At 35.6% G+C, this 16,905-nt stretch overlaps 1 protein-coding gene across 2 annotated transcripts in view; it reads right to left on the bottom strand.

Moving 5' to 3' along the window:
* Positions 1–14,626, bottom strand: part of ccbe1 (collagen and calcium binding EGF domains 1) — a 48,855-nt gene extending 34,229 nt beyond the window's left edge. For both annotated transcript variants that reach the window (XM_028462943.1, XM_028462944.1), the window contains exons 1-2: positions 14,361–14,626; positions 14,183–14,263 (exon numbers count right to left, since the gene is read on the bottom strand). In XM_028462943.1, coding sequence (XP_028318744.1) covers positions 14,183–14,263; positions 14,361–14,464 — 185 coding nt within the window. In that variant the 5' untranslated portion in view covers positions 14,465–14,626. The remainder of the gene's footprint in view (positions 1–14,182; positions 14,264–14,360) is intronic.
* Positions 14,627–16,905: the final 2,279 nt, after the last annotated feature.

The raw sequence follows: 16,905 nt of genomic DNA, 5'->3' as shown, positions 1-16,905 counted from the left end.
CTGCCGGTGCCAATCTCCGGCTCTCATTGGGCGCTGGGCCATCGCAGGGCAACACAGACAGACAACCACTCACTCCTATGGGCAATCTAGAGACTCCAATCAACCATGTTTTTTGGATTGTGGGAGGAAGCTGGAGTACCCGGAGGAAACCCACGCAGCACGGGGAAAACCATGCAAACTCCACACAGAAAGGACCCAGGGGTTGAACCCAGAACCTTCTTGCTGTGGGGCAGACGTGCTAACGACTAAGCCACCGTGCGCCCATGTGCATAACATGTTAGTGAGAATTTAGTAGGATACTAATGCCACAATATTGTTTATTCCACTAAAGCCGTTTATTGTCAACGGGTGGAAAAGTAGTTGGATGAGCATGTACAGTGTCTGACATAGGCTTAAAAATGACTCAGCATGTTGGAAATAGAGTCATCAATGTTTCCAAGTGCCCCCTGCCATGTGTTCAAGTACCCCTAGGGGTACACTTACCCCTGGTTGGGAACCACTGATGTAGAGAAATAAGAACTAAAATAAAAACTTACTAAATTGAAAGTCTGCGAAAGAAAGCCTTGATATTTGAATTACAATTTAAAGTTTGTTGTTGCTCCAAAACTGTGCAAAAAAAGATGCTTAAACCAAACTCTGCTCGACAAAACTATAAGCGATTATTACATCAAGTTAAGTGGGTACTTTTTTACTTTGCTTTCAGCAGTTGCAGTTGTTCTTGTGGAATAGCTGAGGAGTGTGGTATGTGACATACAGTAATCAGCCCTCTGAGGGCTTGTGGTTTGGGTGTTATTTTAATGTTGTAGTGAAATGTGCCGTTCTGTCAAAGGACTTTACCCAAAAATGTAATCAGCGCTGGCTCGCTTATATTCTAATTTAATGTAACGCTTCTTAACGTGCAAGTTTCCTCCCCTATGAAACACTGCGTCTTGAATGAACAGAAAAGGGTGAGGTAAGTGGAAAGATAAATTCCAGGCTGATTCGAGCAGACGGGTGAGATGTAGCTCAACGACCACGCGCTCCTGACAGGTGGACGTTTACAGTGTTGGTCGCAGTGAATATCGTTAAACTGAATTACAACTGACTCGGGTATTAAAATTCATCAGCTAAATTCTGAATGGAAGAGGAAACATCTGCGCTGCTGAAAGCTACTGAACATGAATCCCTCTAGTTTAAAATGTGTAATAAAACACCCGTTTACGACTCAAAATAGCCAGGACATTGAAAGCGTGCCCACTTATTCAAGAGGTCCTTGTCTGCAGTAGAGGTGTCCCGATCCGATATTGATATCTGATATCGGTCCGATATCAGCCAGAAAATGAATATCGTTTTTTATCGGACTGCATCTAAAATCACAGATATAAGCTCTCCGATAAAAAGTTCCGCTCCAGCACTTCTATCCAACAAAGTAACGTACTGTTGCTGACACTACAAAATAAGTAATAAAAGTATGTATGATTTGTGATATCGTATCGGGTCAATATGGATATCGACCAATATGCAAGGCTGCAATATCTGTATCATATCGGAAGTGAAAAAGTTGTATCGGGACATCCCTAGTTGGCAGTGTCTTGTGGAAAGGAAATAAAAATAGGAACTTATGGTTTCACCTAACAGGAGAAAACATTTGAGCTTCAGGTATTGCAATGATGAATAGCAATCACTACTACTGTTCAAGTCTGTAAAAACTAGGGCTGAACGATTTTGGAAAATAATCTAATTGCGACTTTTTTTTTTCCTCAATAGGGCCTCTTGCCATGTATTTTTCAATGAACACAAGCAATAAATCAATCTGTTTCATAATAAACAACTTCAGATTCATTTAAACTTTAAATAAATATAAATTGTAAATTTTAAACCACAGTTTGCAACAACAAAGCAAACAAATCTGTGGCTTTACCTCTTCAACATGTCTAACTTACGTTTCATGAAACATGTAAACATGTGGACTGCTTAAACACTTTCTGAACTTTACAGGACAGTACAAGACAGGAAAAAAATAAGAAAAAAATTGCAGCCTTTGCAATTAGAAAATTGCGTTTTATGATATCGCAATCAGAACAATAAATTACTTTATAAAGCCATATTGTTATATATCAATATTTTGATTTGCCACAACAATAATGTAATTTAAATGAAAGTACCTCAAGTTGAGGCCGTTTCTCAGCAATTTTTAGGTGAGATTAGAAAACAGATTAATTAATTACAGGGTATCATTAATAAGTTGCTTGATTTTTTGAATCTCTTGACAGCACTTACAAATAGATTAAATTAGGTGACACTGATTACCTCACCAAGAGTTCATGTTTAACACCAACGCAAGACAATATGTGGTTCTCGTGCTCGATTGAATAGTTACAAAGCAAAATAATATCAATAGACGTGAGACAACCTGCTGAATACAAGTATAAAGCACATAAATAAATGAAAATAAATATAGGGAAGCCTTAGTGCAAGCTTGATTATATTATGCCTTGTAACTCAATTTGTTTCGTATTCGTACGCATCCACATACACACACATACAGGAAGTTTGTGTTGCTGCTTTTGTTCCACATCTGTCACTGAGGAATTCTCCTCCTTAACACTAACATGTCCTCCCCTGCTCCCACTGAGAGAATTCACGCTTCACCTCATATCTCAGGAACAGGAAGAGGATGTATCCTTAACTTTTAAAAGGCACATCCATTCACATCTTGTCATAGGAGGAGCTGAGACTCCAGATGTTTTATAAAATGTCATCATGTTTGCTAGGTCATCACAATCCTATGACTTAGCATCATTACCGAGGCAACATGGCAATAACCAGAGCCTCCGTAAGTCACAGTCTTACCACTCACCATCTTTGACAAGCTTTACCTTGCTAATCCTTTTGTATTACACACAATCTTTTGATAGATCTTGCTATTAAAACGCACTACAGCAGTGGTTCCCAAACTTTTCACAGTCCCGTACCCCGTCTGACATTTAACGTGAAGCCATGTACCCTCTACCCCTGCACACTTAAAAACATAATAATGTAATGTCATATACAATGTAGCCCTACAGTTAAATTTGTCTTTGAATTTTGTCTATTCTGTTGAAGAAAATGCAAATATTCTAGTAGTGAGGATGTAGGTGGTGGCCCGCGTCATTGTACACGGCATTAGCATTAGCCTAGCATTACTGTTAGCATCATCCTATCATTAACATTAGCTAGCATTAGTTAACATTAGCTTAAACCTAGCATTGACATTTGCTAGCATTAGAATAGCATTAACATTAGCTAGCATTAACCTAGACTTAGCATCAATATTGCATTAGCATTAACCGAATATTAACATTAGCTGGCATTACGTAACATTAGCATAAAACTAGCATTAACATTAGCATTTGCTAGCATTAATTTTAGCCTAGAATTATCATTAGCATTAACATCAACATAGCATTAGCCTAACATTGGCATTAGCCCAATATTAGCATTAGCCTAACATTAGTATTGGTGCCCCCTATGACAATTTGCATACCCCACTTTGGGAACCTCGGCACTACAGGTACCCTTAAAATAAAAATAAATGAGAAAGTACAGTAGGTCAACGTTTTATACTGATAGTGTATTTTTTATTTCTTATTTTGAGCTGAAATTTATAATAAAAGTAATAAATAAAAACTATAAAAGTGGCGTCAGAGTCTTTCTGCACAACGTAATAACCCATAAATCAAACTCAGTGGTGGGACAGGTGTAACATAGGCCAACAATAAACCCCATGAGAACAAAAAGACTTTATACACCGTGAACTAGAGATCAATTCACAACCATTTGTTTATGCTGCTGTTATCTGCTCTACTGAAGAGACGAGACAGTGGAAAATGGAGCTTGTCCTAAAGAGATACAAATAGTAGTTATTACTGGAGGTTAATGAATCATTAATTTAAAAAAATATGCCAAAGAAACACTGCTTGTAATAAACAATTAACATGGAAAGAAACCACATAGGTTAAGTATACAAACTGTAAATATTTAAAAATCACCTAAAAAAATTGGTAATCTACAGTATAAGGCAGGCATACACGAAAAATCTAGCTTGAACTGATTTGCATTTAATGGGATTCCATTGTAGTCATGGATGATGCTATATACATTTTAACGGCTTTCGTAACAGCTTTTTTTCAGCTTTGCCATTAATGTGGCAGGAAACATCTCATAACATCCAACATGAACCACTGAAACATACAGTGTGTGTCAGAGTTGGGGTAAATTACATTTTTACAATTACGTCTTCAATTATCCATGTTCAATTACAACAAATTCATGATTACGTGACCAGCATTTTTTCCAGTTTCAATTAAAATTACAATTATTTATTTACACAAAAAGTAAATTACAGTTAATCACAATTACTGAGCCTTTAATAAATTCCTAAATAAACCTTCCTCTTGTGTTAGTTTTCTGTTAGCATCTCTGATGATAATGGGTCAGATCGACCCATGTCTTAAATCAGATGTAAAATACACTAAAAATATGATCTATCATCTTGGTTACCTTATGAATGAAAAATATTAGTATTAATGTCTTTGGTGTGGGTGTCTGAGCCTATTTTTATGTCAGTGTATATACCCTCAATTACAATTTATAAAAGAAAATTAAAAAAAAGATAATATGATCCTGATGAGAAGTGACAGGTAATGGGAAAAGTTGATATGAAATAAAATATTTTTACAATTATTAACTACATATGTGTAAGATATAGAACTGTATCATGGGTCCGCAGTTTTGCATTTTATATAAATTGTAGTTTTTAGAAATTTTCATGCCAATTACAAAGTATATTATAGTTTGTTCCTGCGATAATGTCAATGTGATAAACTATGCAAAACTGAAAAAAGTTCCTTTTCTTTTTAAAAGTGCAACTGAAAATGTTTATTGTGCAATTGGACTTTAAAACAAATCCTATATTAAAGAAATAATAGAAATAAACTATGACGTTCATTCTCTCCTTTCCTCCTCTTACCTTGGATTTCACATGTTCTTTCTTTCTCACCTCTTTCATTTTGTCTTGGGGAAGCCAAAATGCTTCCACACTTTTGATTTAAAACACGATGGTGGGTCCTGAATTTAAAATTCTAAATAGATAGCAAATCTTTGCTGTAAAAAAAATAAATATATATATATATATATATATAGAGAGAGAGAGAGAGAGTATCGATGTGAACCGTGACACCTTTGAATCGATGTCTCACGATTAATCTTTACATCCTAAGTGGATAGTCCATTTCTCCCACTTTTTTTGGCATTGTTCCTCTTAGGAATTTGTGTTTTACTAAACTGGTTCTCATCACTTTTAACAGACCTTTTAAAATCCAAGAGCTGCTGCAGTGACAACACTTCCTGCTGGTGTTTTATAGCACTTAAAAAGCGGAGTGATTTGTGTGTGCGTGTGTGTGTGTGTGTGTGTGTGCGTGTGCGTGTGATAATATGAAACATTTTCTGAAAACTCCAACAAATCATATTAATGTTGAATCCAACTTACCATGACAGCCACTTTTCAACATGAGCTCGTACAATACAGCAATAATCCAGGGTATAATTTATACTTCATTGATTGGCTGGAAATAAACGGAGAGAAAAGACAGCCTCCTGACCGGAGCGGACAGACGAAGATCATTAGCTTAACAAGGCATGGCATGACCTTCTCCTCCTTTACTTTTTAATGTTCAGCTGTGTGAGAGCTGTCACTGAAGAGAAAAACCAAATGCTCACGTCGGCTCCTTGACTCTGCAGCGCAAGCTCTTTGTTACAGAAGTCTGCTTCACTTAACAGGCTTCATATCCTTTCTCTGAATAGTGACAGAAAACAGCTGCAGATGCTTGTTTTCCGACAGGGTGGCGAGTACATGTTTTAGAGAGCTGTTTATGATTATGGGCTACTTGTGTCGCAGACACAAACAACAGTTCCTTTTGTTACAGAAGAGTATTAAATATTTAACCTCAACCTTGACTTTGCATCTGTTTGTACGTTTTAAGTTGCTTTGTGCTATCACAATGTTGGAAAACCACACAGAGCACAGCTAATCATTTCAGGCCTTTTCAATTTGGTGTGATTTTCAGCACTTTTATCTCTGTATCTACTGAGCTGCGTTCCAGTATACTGTTGAGAAACAGCTGCGGAACTATTTATTTTTTCCTTTACTTTGAAAACCTGCACACTCCATTTCTGATGCACGCTTGTTTATATAAAACTCTTGATGTTTTGCACACAAAAACTGTATAAACTCTCCTCCAGAATTTTTTTTTTCTCATATTTTCCACGGAGGAGCAAACACAGAAGCCAACAAGACAAGGACATAATCCAAAACCAGAGTAGCTTAATGTAATCCAGGAAAACATACAAGGGGCCAGTCTAAGGGTGAATGGGGGAACCAGGAAATAAGGTGACCGGGCAGCAAAATTATTACACAAGACAGCTATTTTTCAAATTGTTAGAATACTGTTAGAGACCGAGAAAAAAAATACAAATTCCAGGCAAAATTGTCTAATTGATAAACATTTTATCAAAAGAAGTTCAGACTTGAATTGAAGAAAACATCTCAACTTCAGAGCATTTAGTAAAGACATTGTGTAATCACATATCTTTGTAATCAGATGCAATTTCAAGAAGAGTGTGTGACAAATTGGAATAAACTAAAAGATCTGTCTGTGCATGTGTGTATTTTTTCTCTCAGAAATGTCTCCTGAGTATTGCTACAGACGTAATGTTTGGTCTTCTCGCTTCTAAAAGCTCCGAGTTAAAAAGAAACCCAAAGAGCAAACTCTGAACGCCCATTAGGGGCCAGTTGAAGTTCTTTGGATTTACCAAACTACCCATATTTCTTTCAAGCAGGTAAAGTGGGTCACACAATGACAATCAGGCTGTTTTTGTCCCGATTGTACCCCTTTCTGACCAAGGACGGCAAATGCCAGATTATTTTGTGTTTTATTAGATTATCCTATAAGTTTATCCTGTTGTCTGAGGGGTGTTAAAAGTTAATTTGTCCCGATAATTGGCTCTAAAATAGGTCGGTGCTGACAATCGTAAAAGATAAACCTGTTCAATGTTTACAACCGAAAGTCTGCGTGTGTGGGGAAAGCCGACGCCTCCTGAAGCCGTGATATGCGACGTAGAACGGAATGAAGCCAATAAGAAAACGACCTGACTGAGAAACACACAATGCTGACAATTACGGCAACTGGCATTTCTGAGTTTAAAATTCTGATCTCCGAGTTCAGCGACAGCACGTTGAAATATCTCAAAGATGGCTGTCCGCTATAATGTAGATTTTCTTTCCCTGAATTTCCAGAGTAGGAACTCCAACTTCAGGTGGCGTTCCAAGTCACTTTTTCAAGTAGGAAGTTGGAAAATCCTGTTTTAGTGGGGTCTGTAACAGGTAAAATATATCTTTAGATTTAGAAAATTCATGTTTGCCCACTTAAGATGCCATTATATGAGACCTGTGTGTTAAGAACATCTTGAGACTGGGATAGTAAGCTAATGTCTAACAAAGAAGATCAATCCTTGGCATTAAATACATTTCGGAATGGTGTAAAAAAAAAAAAAAAAAAAAGATTCCAAAGTTGACAGGATGGACTGTGGACCATTAAATGAAGATAAATGAATACGAAGAACAAGTCTGCCATTCTGCTGGGTTTTCAACTGAGATTTGGACAACAAAGAAATGAGCAAATGAAAGAACTACAAGTAATACTTTCACGAAATACAACAAAGAAATGACGTAAAGTGGTGGGGAAAAAATTAGGATGCACTACAGCCTACACAATGTCTGTGACTTTAGTGATGGAATGAATTATTGTCTAAGTCAAAGTTTTCCTTGAGAGCCAAGCAGGAGGTGTAAAAAAAAAGAGAAACATGAAGACGGGAAGGTAGTCCTGCTAAATACTTTGTAAAACCAAAAATATTTGGAAAAATAACACAGCAACAATTAGACATGGCACGCATCAATCATGTGTAACTTTCAGCCATGGAGTGGAAAGACTCAAGCTACCTCTGGCCTCTGCTTCTTGTCAGGAGAAGCTCTCGGGGGTAGGTAAGGCCAATGCCGTATACGCAATAAATCAAGGACATGTAATCACTGATTCATGAAACCTTTTGTCATCCAAGAAAAGTCAAACGCCTTGTTATTAATGTATCTAGATCAAGTCACCTTACAAGTTTGACCTGGCTCGCATCTTGAACGATTACAATTGTACATTAAACTCATCTTACATGAAAATATGAATGATTTGATGCAAATTAAAGGTACAAATAATTAACTGTCTTTGTGATTCAGCAAACACTGGAGGTAAAGGTGAAATACTGTTTGGATAAGGCTGCTCTCAGACCCCTCAGGGGGTCTTTGGTTTCGTAGTAGGATTTGGAAGTCAGCTGGATAACAGTAAAAGCATAACCTTGAAAGCCTGTGAAATCTGCCACATGGATTCAAACAGATAATTGCTCAGGGTTGTATTCAGCAAAATCCTTTAGTTACCTCAGTAATCTGGCTTTGGGACAGTTGTAAAACAGTAAAAACTACTCTGCAGGCAATGCGTAAAGAGACCAACAATAAGCAAAGAAAGGAAGTAAAGGACAAAGGTGAAGAACATTGATGCCAAGAAATGTCCTTTGATTAGAAAAATCTTGTCAAGTGAAAAGAAACAATAATCTGATAGCAGAACAGCTGTAACTACTGAAGAATGAACAAAAAGCGAGACTAACTGTTTATCTTTTCAATCAAACCCTCTCTTCCTTTGAGCTTTTATGTTGCAAAATACTCTATGTGCCTCTCCGATTTACATTTAACTAACTTCTGGAACAAAATCTCGGCAGTGTTTCAATATCATTCAAAGCCAAATCAATTTTAACCAGTGTTCTACGTTTCTATTTTTTTTTAACTTGTGACAACTGAATTCCAAAAGCAGACACTCGAAAACAAGTCACCTACTCTAGCTATCCTCCAAAACGACAAACATAGCTCTGTATTACAGTGAAAACACCGTCTCTGAATGGAAAGAATGACACAAGAAAAAAAAAAACCTGTTTTATTGTAGTGCACACTTATTTGGTTTCACTGTTTATTAAAGCCAAAAAGACAAGAGTTTAAAAGAAATCTAACTGTAACTGGTTATAAACAGAAAATAAAGAATGCAAAGTGGGTTTTTTTTTTTAATAACGTCACTGGTAAAATAAAAAATATTGATAGCAGAGAACAATCTGTATTTGGCAAGAGGATTGGTGAAGGCTCCTCTGCAAACGTTTCTCCCCATAAGAAGTTCTTGGCCCACGATAGCTTGAGAAACCCTGACATGTCGGCTGTTTTCTCAATAAGATAAATGCTCCCTGAATAGGTGTAAATTTTTACACTTAGTGGCATAGCATCACAAAAAAACGCCTGGCTCTACGTTTTGGCAAAACATTTTGTTTTTGAGTATTAGAAATTTCAGGGGGAAACGTTGTTTGTTTGCCAGAAACAACTACTTAAGAAACTGCACTGGTGTTCTGCAGACAGACATACATACATGCATCTCAATAGAACTTTGGGTTTAATTTGGGTAATGTTAAAACTATTTGAAATAGGAAAATTCCAAAGTATAGATGTGCCAATATTCTACAGGGAGCCTAACTGATCCTATAAACCTATATTTTCTTTTTGGCAACTTAGGCCTGCCAATTTAATTCACACTCAGTTTACTTTGACCAGCGTCTCTGTTATGACGATGCATAATACAAGTGGTATGTGACTGCAGGGCTAATACGCATAAATTACTAATCCAATTCCTGTCAATGTTTTGTATTTTATTTTATTTTTTTCAATGAAATATCCCAGTTTATCTGAGCTGCAGGTAAACTGAATGGCATCCTATCTTCTGCATATACCCTGGCTCTTAGCTGAAACAGTTTTTCTTCTTTAAATAAACATTGTGGGGAAACAAGTGTAGCCACAGCCCATAACCATAAACCAACATCATTATTAAGTGTGTGTTTGAGATTTGAACATCAAACAGGATGTCACAGAGTGCTGGAACCCTGGCCGGCAGTTTATCAACCCGGGCAAAAAGAAAACCGCTCAGAAATCTTCCACATTGAGATGACATGATGTCTCCCTGAGACATTTTCAGACATTCTCATAGAATTTTCCTGCCATAAACATAATGTATTGCCCCAGAATATGTTGTAGGTGTCTGGAACAAATGCACTACAACCCACAACTGTATTTTAGCTTTATTTTCTTTTGTTTCCACCTAAAAACAACCAAAACAGTTTCAGTTTGTTTTGATTATGTCTCAATAGGATCAGGAATGTCCAGAAGTGTAGGCGGTATCGCCTACTACTCTCTTTCTAGCCGCTTTTACTCTTAAATATGTTCATAAATGATTCCTTACCACTTTAGCGCCGAAAGAATATCTGTAATTATTACGTGAATATCTGTGAAAGTCACGTTTTTCTATTAGCTCTGTCTGTTAGCGCATAGCATCTCTTCTTCACTGCGCATAATAGCTACATCCTAATCGAACACTGGATTACCAGCACCATCTTCTGGTCAAAACAGATATCTGGCAGCTGCAACTGAAGGGAAACAATCATTCTCTCTAAATATTTCCCAAATAATATAATAAATCTTAACATTCACAACATTACTGAATTCAGCAACATTAAATAACATTATCTATAAGAAAGATTCAACAAAGAAAAGAGTCGCTGGTAAGGACAATTCACAGACCAAATTTGAAAAAAGTAGATTTTGATTTTTTTTTTTAAACTTTCATGATCAATATCATCATGAATTAAAAGTCCTGTATCCATGGTACAGGCTTAGAAAAATCACCAATGTAAGGGTATATGTAAGATATATTATGAATATTAATGTGCATTGATACAACTAAATATATTACCAAAACCAACTACAAGCAAAGCACACAAAAATTATGTTAATCATGCAGATATATTACAGTGCCAGACAGCATTCTACAGAGGACTACTAAGAGACCAAGCACCCACACTACTGGTATAATATAGGTTGGTACATTTTCAACTGGAAATAGGTAGACTGGTAATGATGCTCAAGTCTTTGTCATCATTATCATGGATACCAGATTTCAACTTGTAAATGCATCATACAAACAAAACTAGGTGAGAAAATACATCACGCTAAGAAAAGTGTTAGAAAATACACCATATAACATTATTTATGCTAAATTTTGCCCGGTATCGCACATCATTGGCGCGCGGCAGCGGCAACTCACCGTGAGTTTTAGCCCTTTACTTTTTTTTTCCTGGACATCTCTGATAGGATGGCAAGCAAACACTGTAAAGTCATTCAAATTATAACTACCTATAGCTCGTGTCAAACTCAAGGAACATCGGCCAAATCTGGCCCTTTAGACATCCAATTTGGCCCGCAGTAGAAAGGTAAAAAAACAGAACATACAAATGATATAATATTTTAGTTTTCAATATCTCAGCCCTTCTAAATACACATATTTATTGAAACTCCAAATATTTGGAGGATCGCCATTTTCCAAGGCATTTATCACATGACTTTTTGTTTAAAATTTCCCCAAATTAAATACAAATTGGTCACAAAATCAATGAAATGTAAAAGAGTAAATCCTGCAGGGACTGATATATGTCACTTATTGCCTGTATATGGTCAGTGCCTTACATACTTAATGTGTCATTTATACGTTGTGTAAAGTGCAAACTTGGGGACATTAATGTTGAATTGCTTTTCCCGCCTAAAATCTGTGGCCCACTTATGATCAAACGACTTTGTATTTGGCCCCTGAGCTAAAATGACTGACACCCCTGACCTATAGGTAGTAAAATTCTATTTTTAGTGTATAAAACCAACATTTCTAAGAATTTCAAGAGAGCTGCTCGTTCTTAGGTGAACACTTTTCTAGCCTTTAGTGAAGAAAATAAATGGTTGTCTACAGTGTTGGTTGAGACAAGTATTTCTAGATCAAGCCAGAGATGTTTCAGATGCATGTAAGAAAGACGCATTAGGTGCAAACTATTGAACCCGTATCCACCCGGACATGAGGTTTACCACAAGATGATCACTGTGTTCATAGAGTATGTAGGACTAAATTAACATACAAAAAAAAAAAAAAGAGACAGACATTAAATATTTACCCTGGGTTTCTTTCTATGGTGCTAAATGGCTAACCATCATTATTGTGTTATGTAGTATTTTGACAGTTTTTTTCTTCATTTCAGCTTAATTTACAAATGAATGATAATCAAAACAAATAGTGTGCAAATAAAACAGTAGTTATTTCCAATAAAGAGCAAAATCAGACATTGTGATATTATGTTAAAACTTAAGTAGGGTCCAAATGAAAAATTGAGGAAAAAAGGATAAATGTCAACAGTGTTGAGGGTAACGCGTTATAAAGTACCGTTTTACATTCACGATTACTTTCTTGGGTAACTAAGTGAAGTAATGCACTACACTTGAAATATTGGTGAGGCATGATTCCAGATGTTTGAGCTGATGCAGCACAGCAGCAGCTTTGTTCCAGAAAAAAAAAAAAAAAAAAAAAGAGTTCATTTAAACTCATCAGTTAAAACGCATTAGAAAACCCGTGAATTTACATGAATTTAAACATCAATATCAAGCCTGTCTATCTTCACGTTCTGACTAGCTGGGTTGTTTGATTGACACGCTTATCAGCCAATAGAATGCCACCTAATAACAGAGCCACTATTCCGGCTTAAGGTGCATCAGCATAACATTACAATCATATTCACTGTGTATACAACTAGGGCTGGACAATATTTTTTTCTCAAAATGTCGATATACAATATAAATCTTTATATTTTGAACTCAAATAAAGTCTGACCAGAAAGACGATTCAGGGTTAAATTAGTTTATGAAAAATATCACATGGGCACATTTATTAACAAACAGCTGCACAATGTGCCACTTTTGTCTTTTTCTCATATAAGAGACAGCACGTGTGAGTGAGTTTTGTAGTGTGGCTTGTTTAGGGGAAGATCTGTGTTAGGACGCACTCAAAAATCTATCAACTATGTGATTTTTATGTTGCATTTTAATACAAAACAAGCTATATATAAATATATATATATATATATACACACAACTGCGATCATCACATTGTACAACAGCAGTTTTCTGTCTTCCCACTCACACTGTTCAGATTTTTACTTTCATTTTTCATGCAAGGTCTCCATTTATCAAATATTTGTATTTATGAATATGTATTTGGTACTTGTTGTATATTGAACTTTTTTTTTTTTTTTTATCTCTTTGCAGCTGTAATAGTAAAGTAATATGTAGGGGTCTCCTGAGCCAATATCGATAGATATCGGTCCGATATCTGCCTGAAAACGAATATCGAATATCGGATCAACATTTACGATTCTTTTTTTTTTTTTCAGCAATTAATTTTTTATTTATTGTATTCAATTGTAGAATACTCTAGATATTAGGTTAAAGGTTAAAATGTATGTAACCAATTGGTTAATAATAAATGGGTCAGTTTTTCTCATACCTACTGTTGCTGACTATTGTTCTCTGTTTGAGTAACATCACTTGATCAAGCATTTTATTTAAAAAATGATCTAAAAAGGAATAAAAGTATGTATGATTCTCGCTGATATCAGATCAGATCAATATCGGTATGGCCGATACGCAAGGCTGCAATATCGGTACCGTATCAGAAATGAAAAAGTTATATTCATAAGTAGTGAAGTTACTTTTCAAATGCAGTAAAGAGTAAAAGTAATCATCAGGGATGGACTTTAAAAATTACATTAGGAAGTCAAATCTGCAAATAAATCATGAACTAACTTAATTTTATTCATGAGGGGAACGTCAAAATGTATTGAAAAGCCATAATTTAATGGATCATTGACTTTATTTTAGAAGTAATGTTAACCTATGGTAATATAATATTATTAATGCTCACAAAGCATGAGTGTGGTCAAGCGTAGCGCAGGCTAGCTCTTCATTATCCAGGACCAATACTGTATTGAAGCACCATTAACATGAATAATGGACATGTCAAAAAAAAAAAAAGGCACCACACTCATTCAAGCACGGGAAATACAGTTGGAAGAAGAAGGAAGAAAAATCCCATTTCTGAAGTTGTGCGTGTGAAATAGTTTGAAAAGCATGAGTGAGTGAGTGCACACATTGACTCTGTACCTGTAACAGGTCGTCACCTCTCCGGAGGACTTCACACACGGATACTTGGAGGTGGAGATGTTATTTTCGGAGCACTTCTCACTGTGAAAGACAAGCTGCCTGAGCACTTTGTCGCTGCTTCTTTTCTGTCATTCTCTGCTGATTTTTTTTTTTATTTTTATTTCATTTCTTTTCCTACCCGTCAGTGACATCCTCCTGTTGGTAAGACCAGGGCAGAGCTCCGGAGAAACACATGCAGGTGACGGTGAGCAGCAGCGGGCTCCTGCGGTGTGTCAGCAGCATCTCATCCGGCTGCTGTGGATGAAGTCCTCACTTTAGCACAATTATCTCCTCGCTGCCCGACTTCAGGGACTAAAGTAGTGGCACATGCGCACACACACACACACACACACGCGGCACATGTACGACATGCACGCTGACGCACACGCGATCCCTCCCACTCACCCCCAGCTGTACAACAATGATGTGCTTCTATTACTCAGCAGCTATGCGGCGCCGATTGTAAAGTGACGCATGCTAAAATAAACTTTTTTTTTTTTTTTGCAACAACAAACCACTTTTCAAAAAAAATTGTGATTTTTTTTTTTAACGTTACTTTTGACTAGATTTACAGCAATATTTGTGATATTTTTTCCTCATAAAAAATGTCTATCAATGTTAAATATAAATGCTACATGTAAAATGAAAATCTAAATGTTAAATCTAAATCTTGAATCTAAATGTAAAATGAAAATCTAAATTCTAAATCTAAATGTCATATTTGAAATGAAAATCTAAATGTTAAATCTAAATTTTAAATGTTATATCTAAATCTAAACGTTAAATGCTAAATCCACTAAATGGTGAATTTGCATATCAGATCAATATTTTGTTTCACCCGTGACCTTTAGATTTAACATTTATATTTAAATGTGACATTTAAAATTAACATTTATATTTAAATGTAACATTTAAAATTAACATTTATATTTAAATGTAACATTTAAAATTAACATTTATATTTAAATGTAACATTTAGATTTAGATTTAATATTTACATTTAACAGACTTAAAATGTAGATTTACAATCAACATATACATATAACATTTAGATTTAACATTTAACATTTGGATTTAAATGTAACATTTAGATTTAATAATGACTTATTATTACAACAACAACAAAAAAAATCACAAATTTCACAAATATTGCTGTAAAAAAAATGTAACTAAAAAGAAATTCACACACGTTTTTTAAACGTGGTTTGTTGCTGAATGTTGTCTGCCTTAATAATTGAACGCACATGTTTGCGCATGCCTTTTCCACTAATTAAACTTGCACGCGCAACCGCCGGTGGCGCGCACGTCATGACGTGCGTCACGATCTTTGATGATCAATATATCAGTCAGCAGCTAAAAAGAAAAAGAGAAAAACATTCAGCAGCTGGTTCAGTTTACACAGCTCAATGCTGTCCCACTCAAACTGTGAGTCTTATCAATATCTGGTCAGTGACACGATCACGTTCTCCTCATTAACTGATCATTGGATTTAAATCAAGCTAAAGTTCAGTCATAGGTCAAAACACTCCAGACCTTCTGATTTAATTTGAGGGTTTACATCAAAATCAACTACAAGGGCAGAACTAACAACACATTTTGTATATGTTATCATTGGTGAATGGAATGAAACTCATAAGGCAAACTAATATATTTATTATTCATGGGTTCATTCACATTTATTATATGGTTGATAATCTTTTGCAGACAATGAATTAATTAATTTATGGAGTATGTCATAGAGTCAGTAGTACATATACATTCATATACCTAGAACAATCTAAGAGTACTGAATATAATAATATTATTGTTTCACCATAAAACATATACATATCTCAAAAGGTTGATGGGAAGAAGTATAAACTTTTTAAGTCCCACCCTTTTTACATAGTATAACTTCAACTATTGACATCCAGTTTCCTCTGAACCACATTTTATCACATTTATCTGGATTTACATAACTCATATTCTCAATTTACACAGATTAATGTGTTTACAATAACTCAACATATTGTACAGTACATCATTTCATAATCACATTCAAACCTAGCCATAGATCTCACTAAACCGAGCCAAAATACTAGATTTTGGCTCGGTTTAGTGATACTCACTCAGGCTGTTCCATATGTTCACCCCACAGACTGATACACAAAAACTTGCCTATTTTGCCGTTCCTAGAGACAACTTGTTCCCATTGAACCATATTTGCATTTTCTTAATTCCTAAAGTGATTGTGTCAAGAAGTGTATCCAAGTTACTGTCAGAACAAAAGATATTTGTATCGTCTGCAAATAAAAAGCAGCTTTATGGGCAGCAGCATTCATGTCATACACCTCTGTATCATTTTCTGTGAAAAACTTCGGAAAAATAATTTGTTGGGCTTCCTTTTAAATGATACTATTCAAAATGTTCCATACTTCCTTTACGTTGTTTTTATTTACTTCCAGCAATTCCTTACTCATAGTCCTCTGCACAAAAACACTGATTTTGTTTATTAGTAATGCTATTTCAATGTATCTTGATCATTTGATGGATGCGGCTTTTGCATGGCTTAATTTGTATTAACGATTTTTTAATGCAAAGCGCCTGTGTTTATGTGACATCATCATAATCAGTATTAAGGTAACCAATTGCATTGTTAGTCACATGTTCTTGCTCCCTCATGGTTCACTGTTATGATTTTAAGC

This window comes from Gouania willdenowi, chromosome 12 (assembly GCF_900634775.1).
Source record: "Gouania willdenowi chromosome 12, fGouWil2.1, whole genome shotgun sequence".
Lineage (NCBI taxonomy): Eukaryota > Metazoa > Chordata > Actinopteri > Blenniiformes > Gobiesocidae > Gouania > Gouania willdenowi.
The sequence above is the reverse complement of the archived record's forward strand: the minus strand, read 5'-3'. Positions and strand labels throughout refer to the sequence as shown.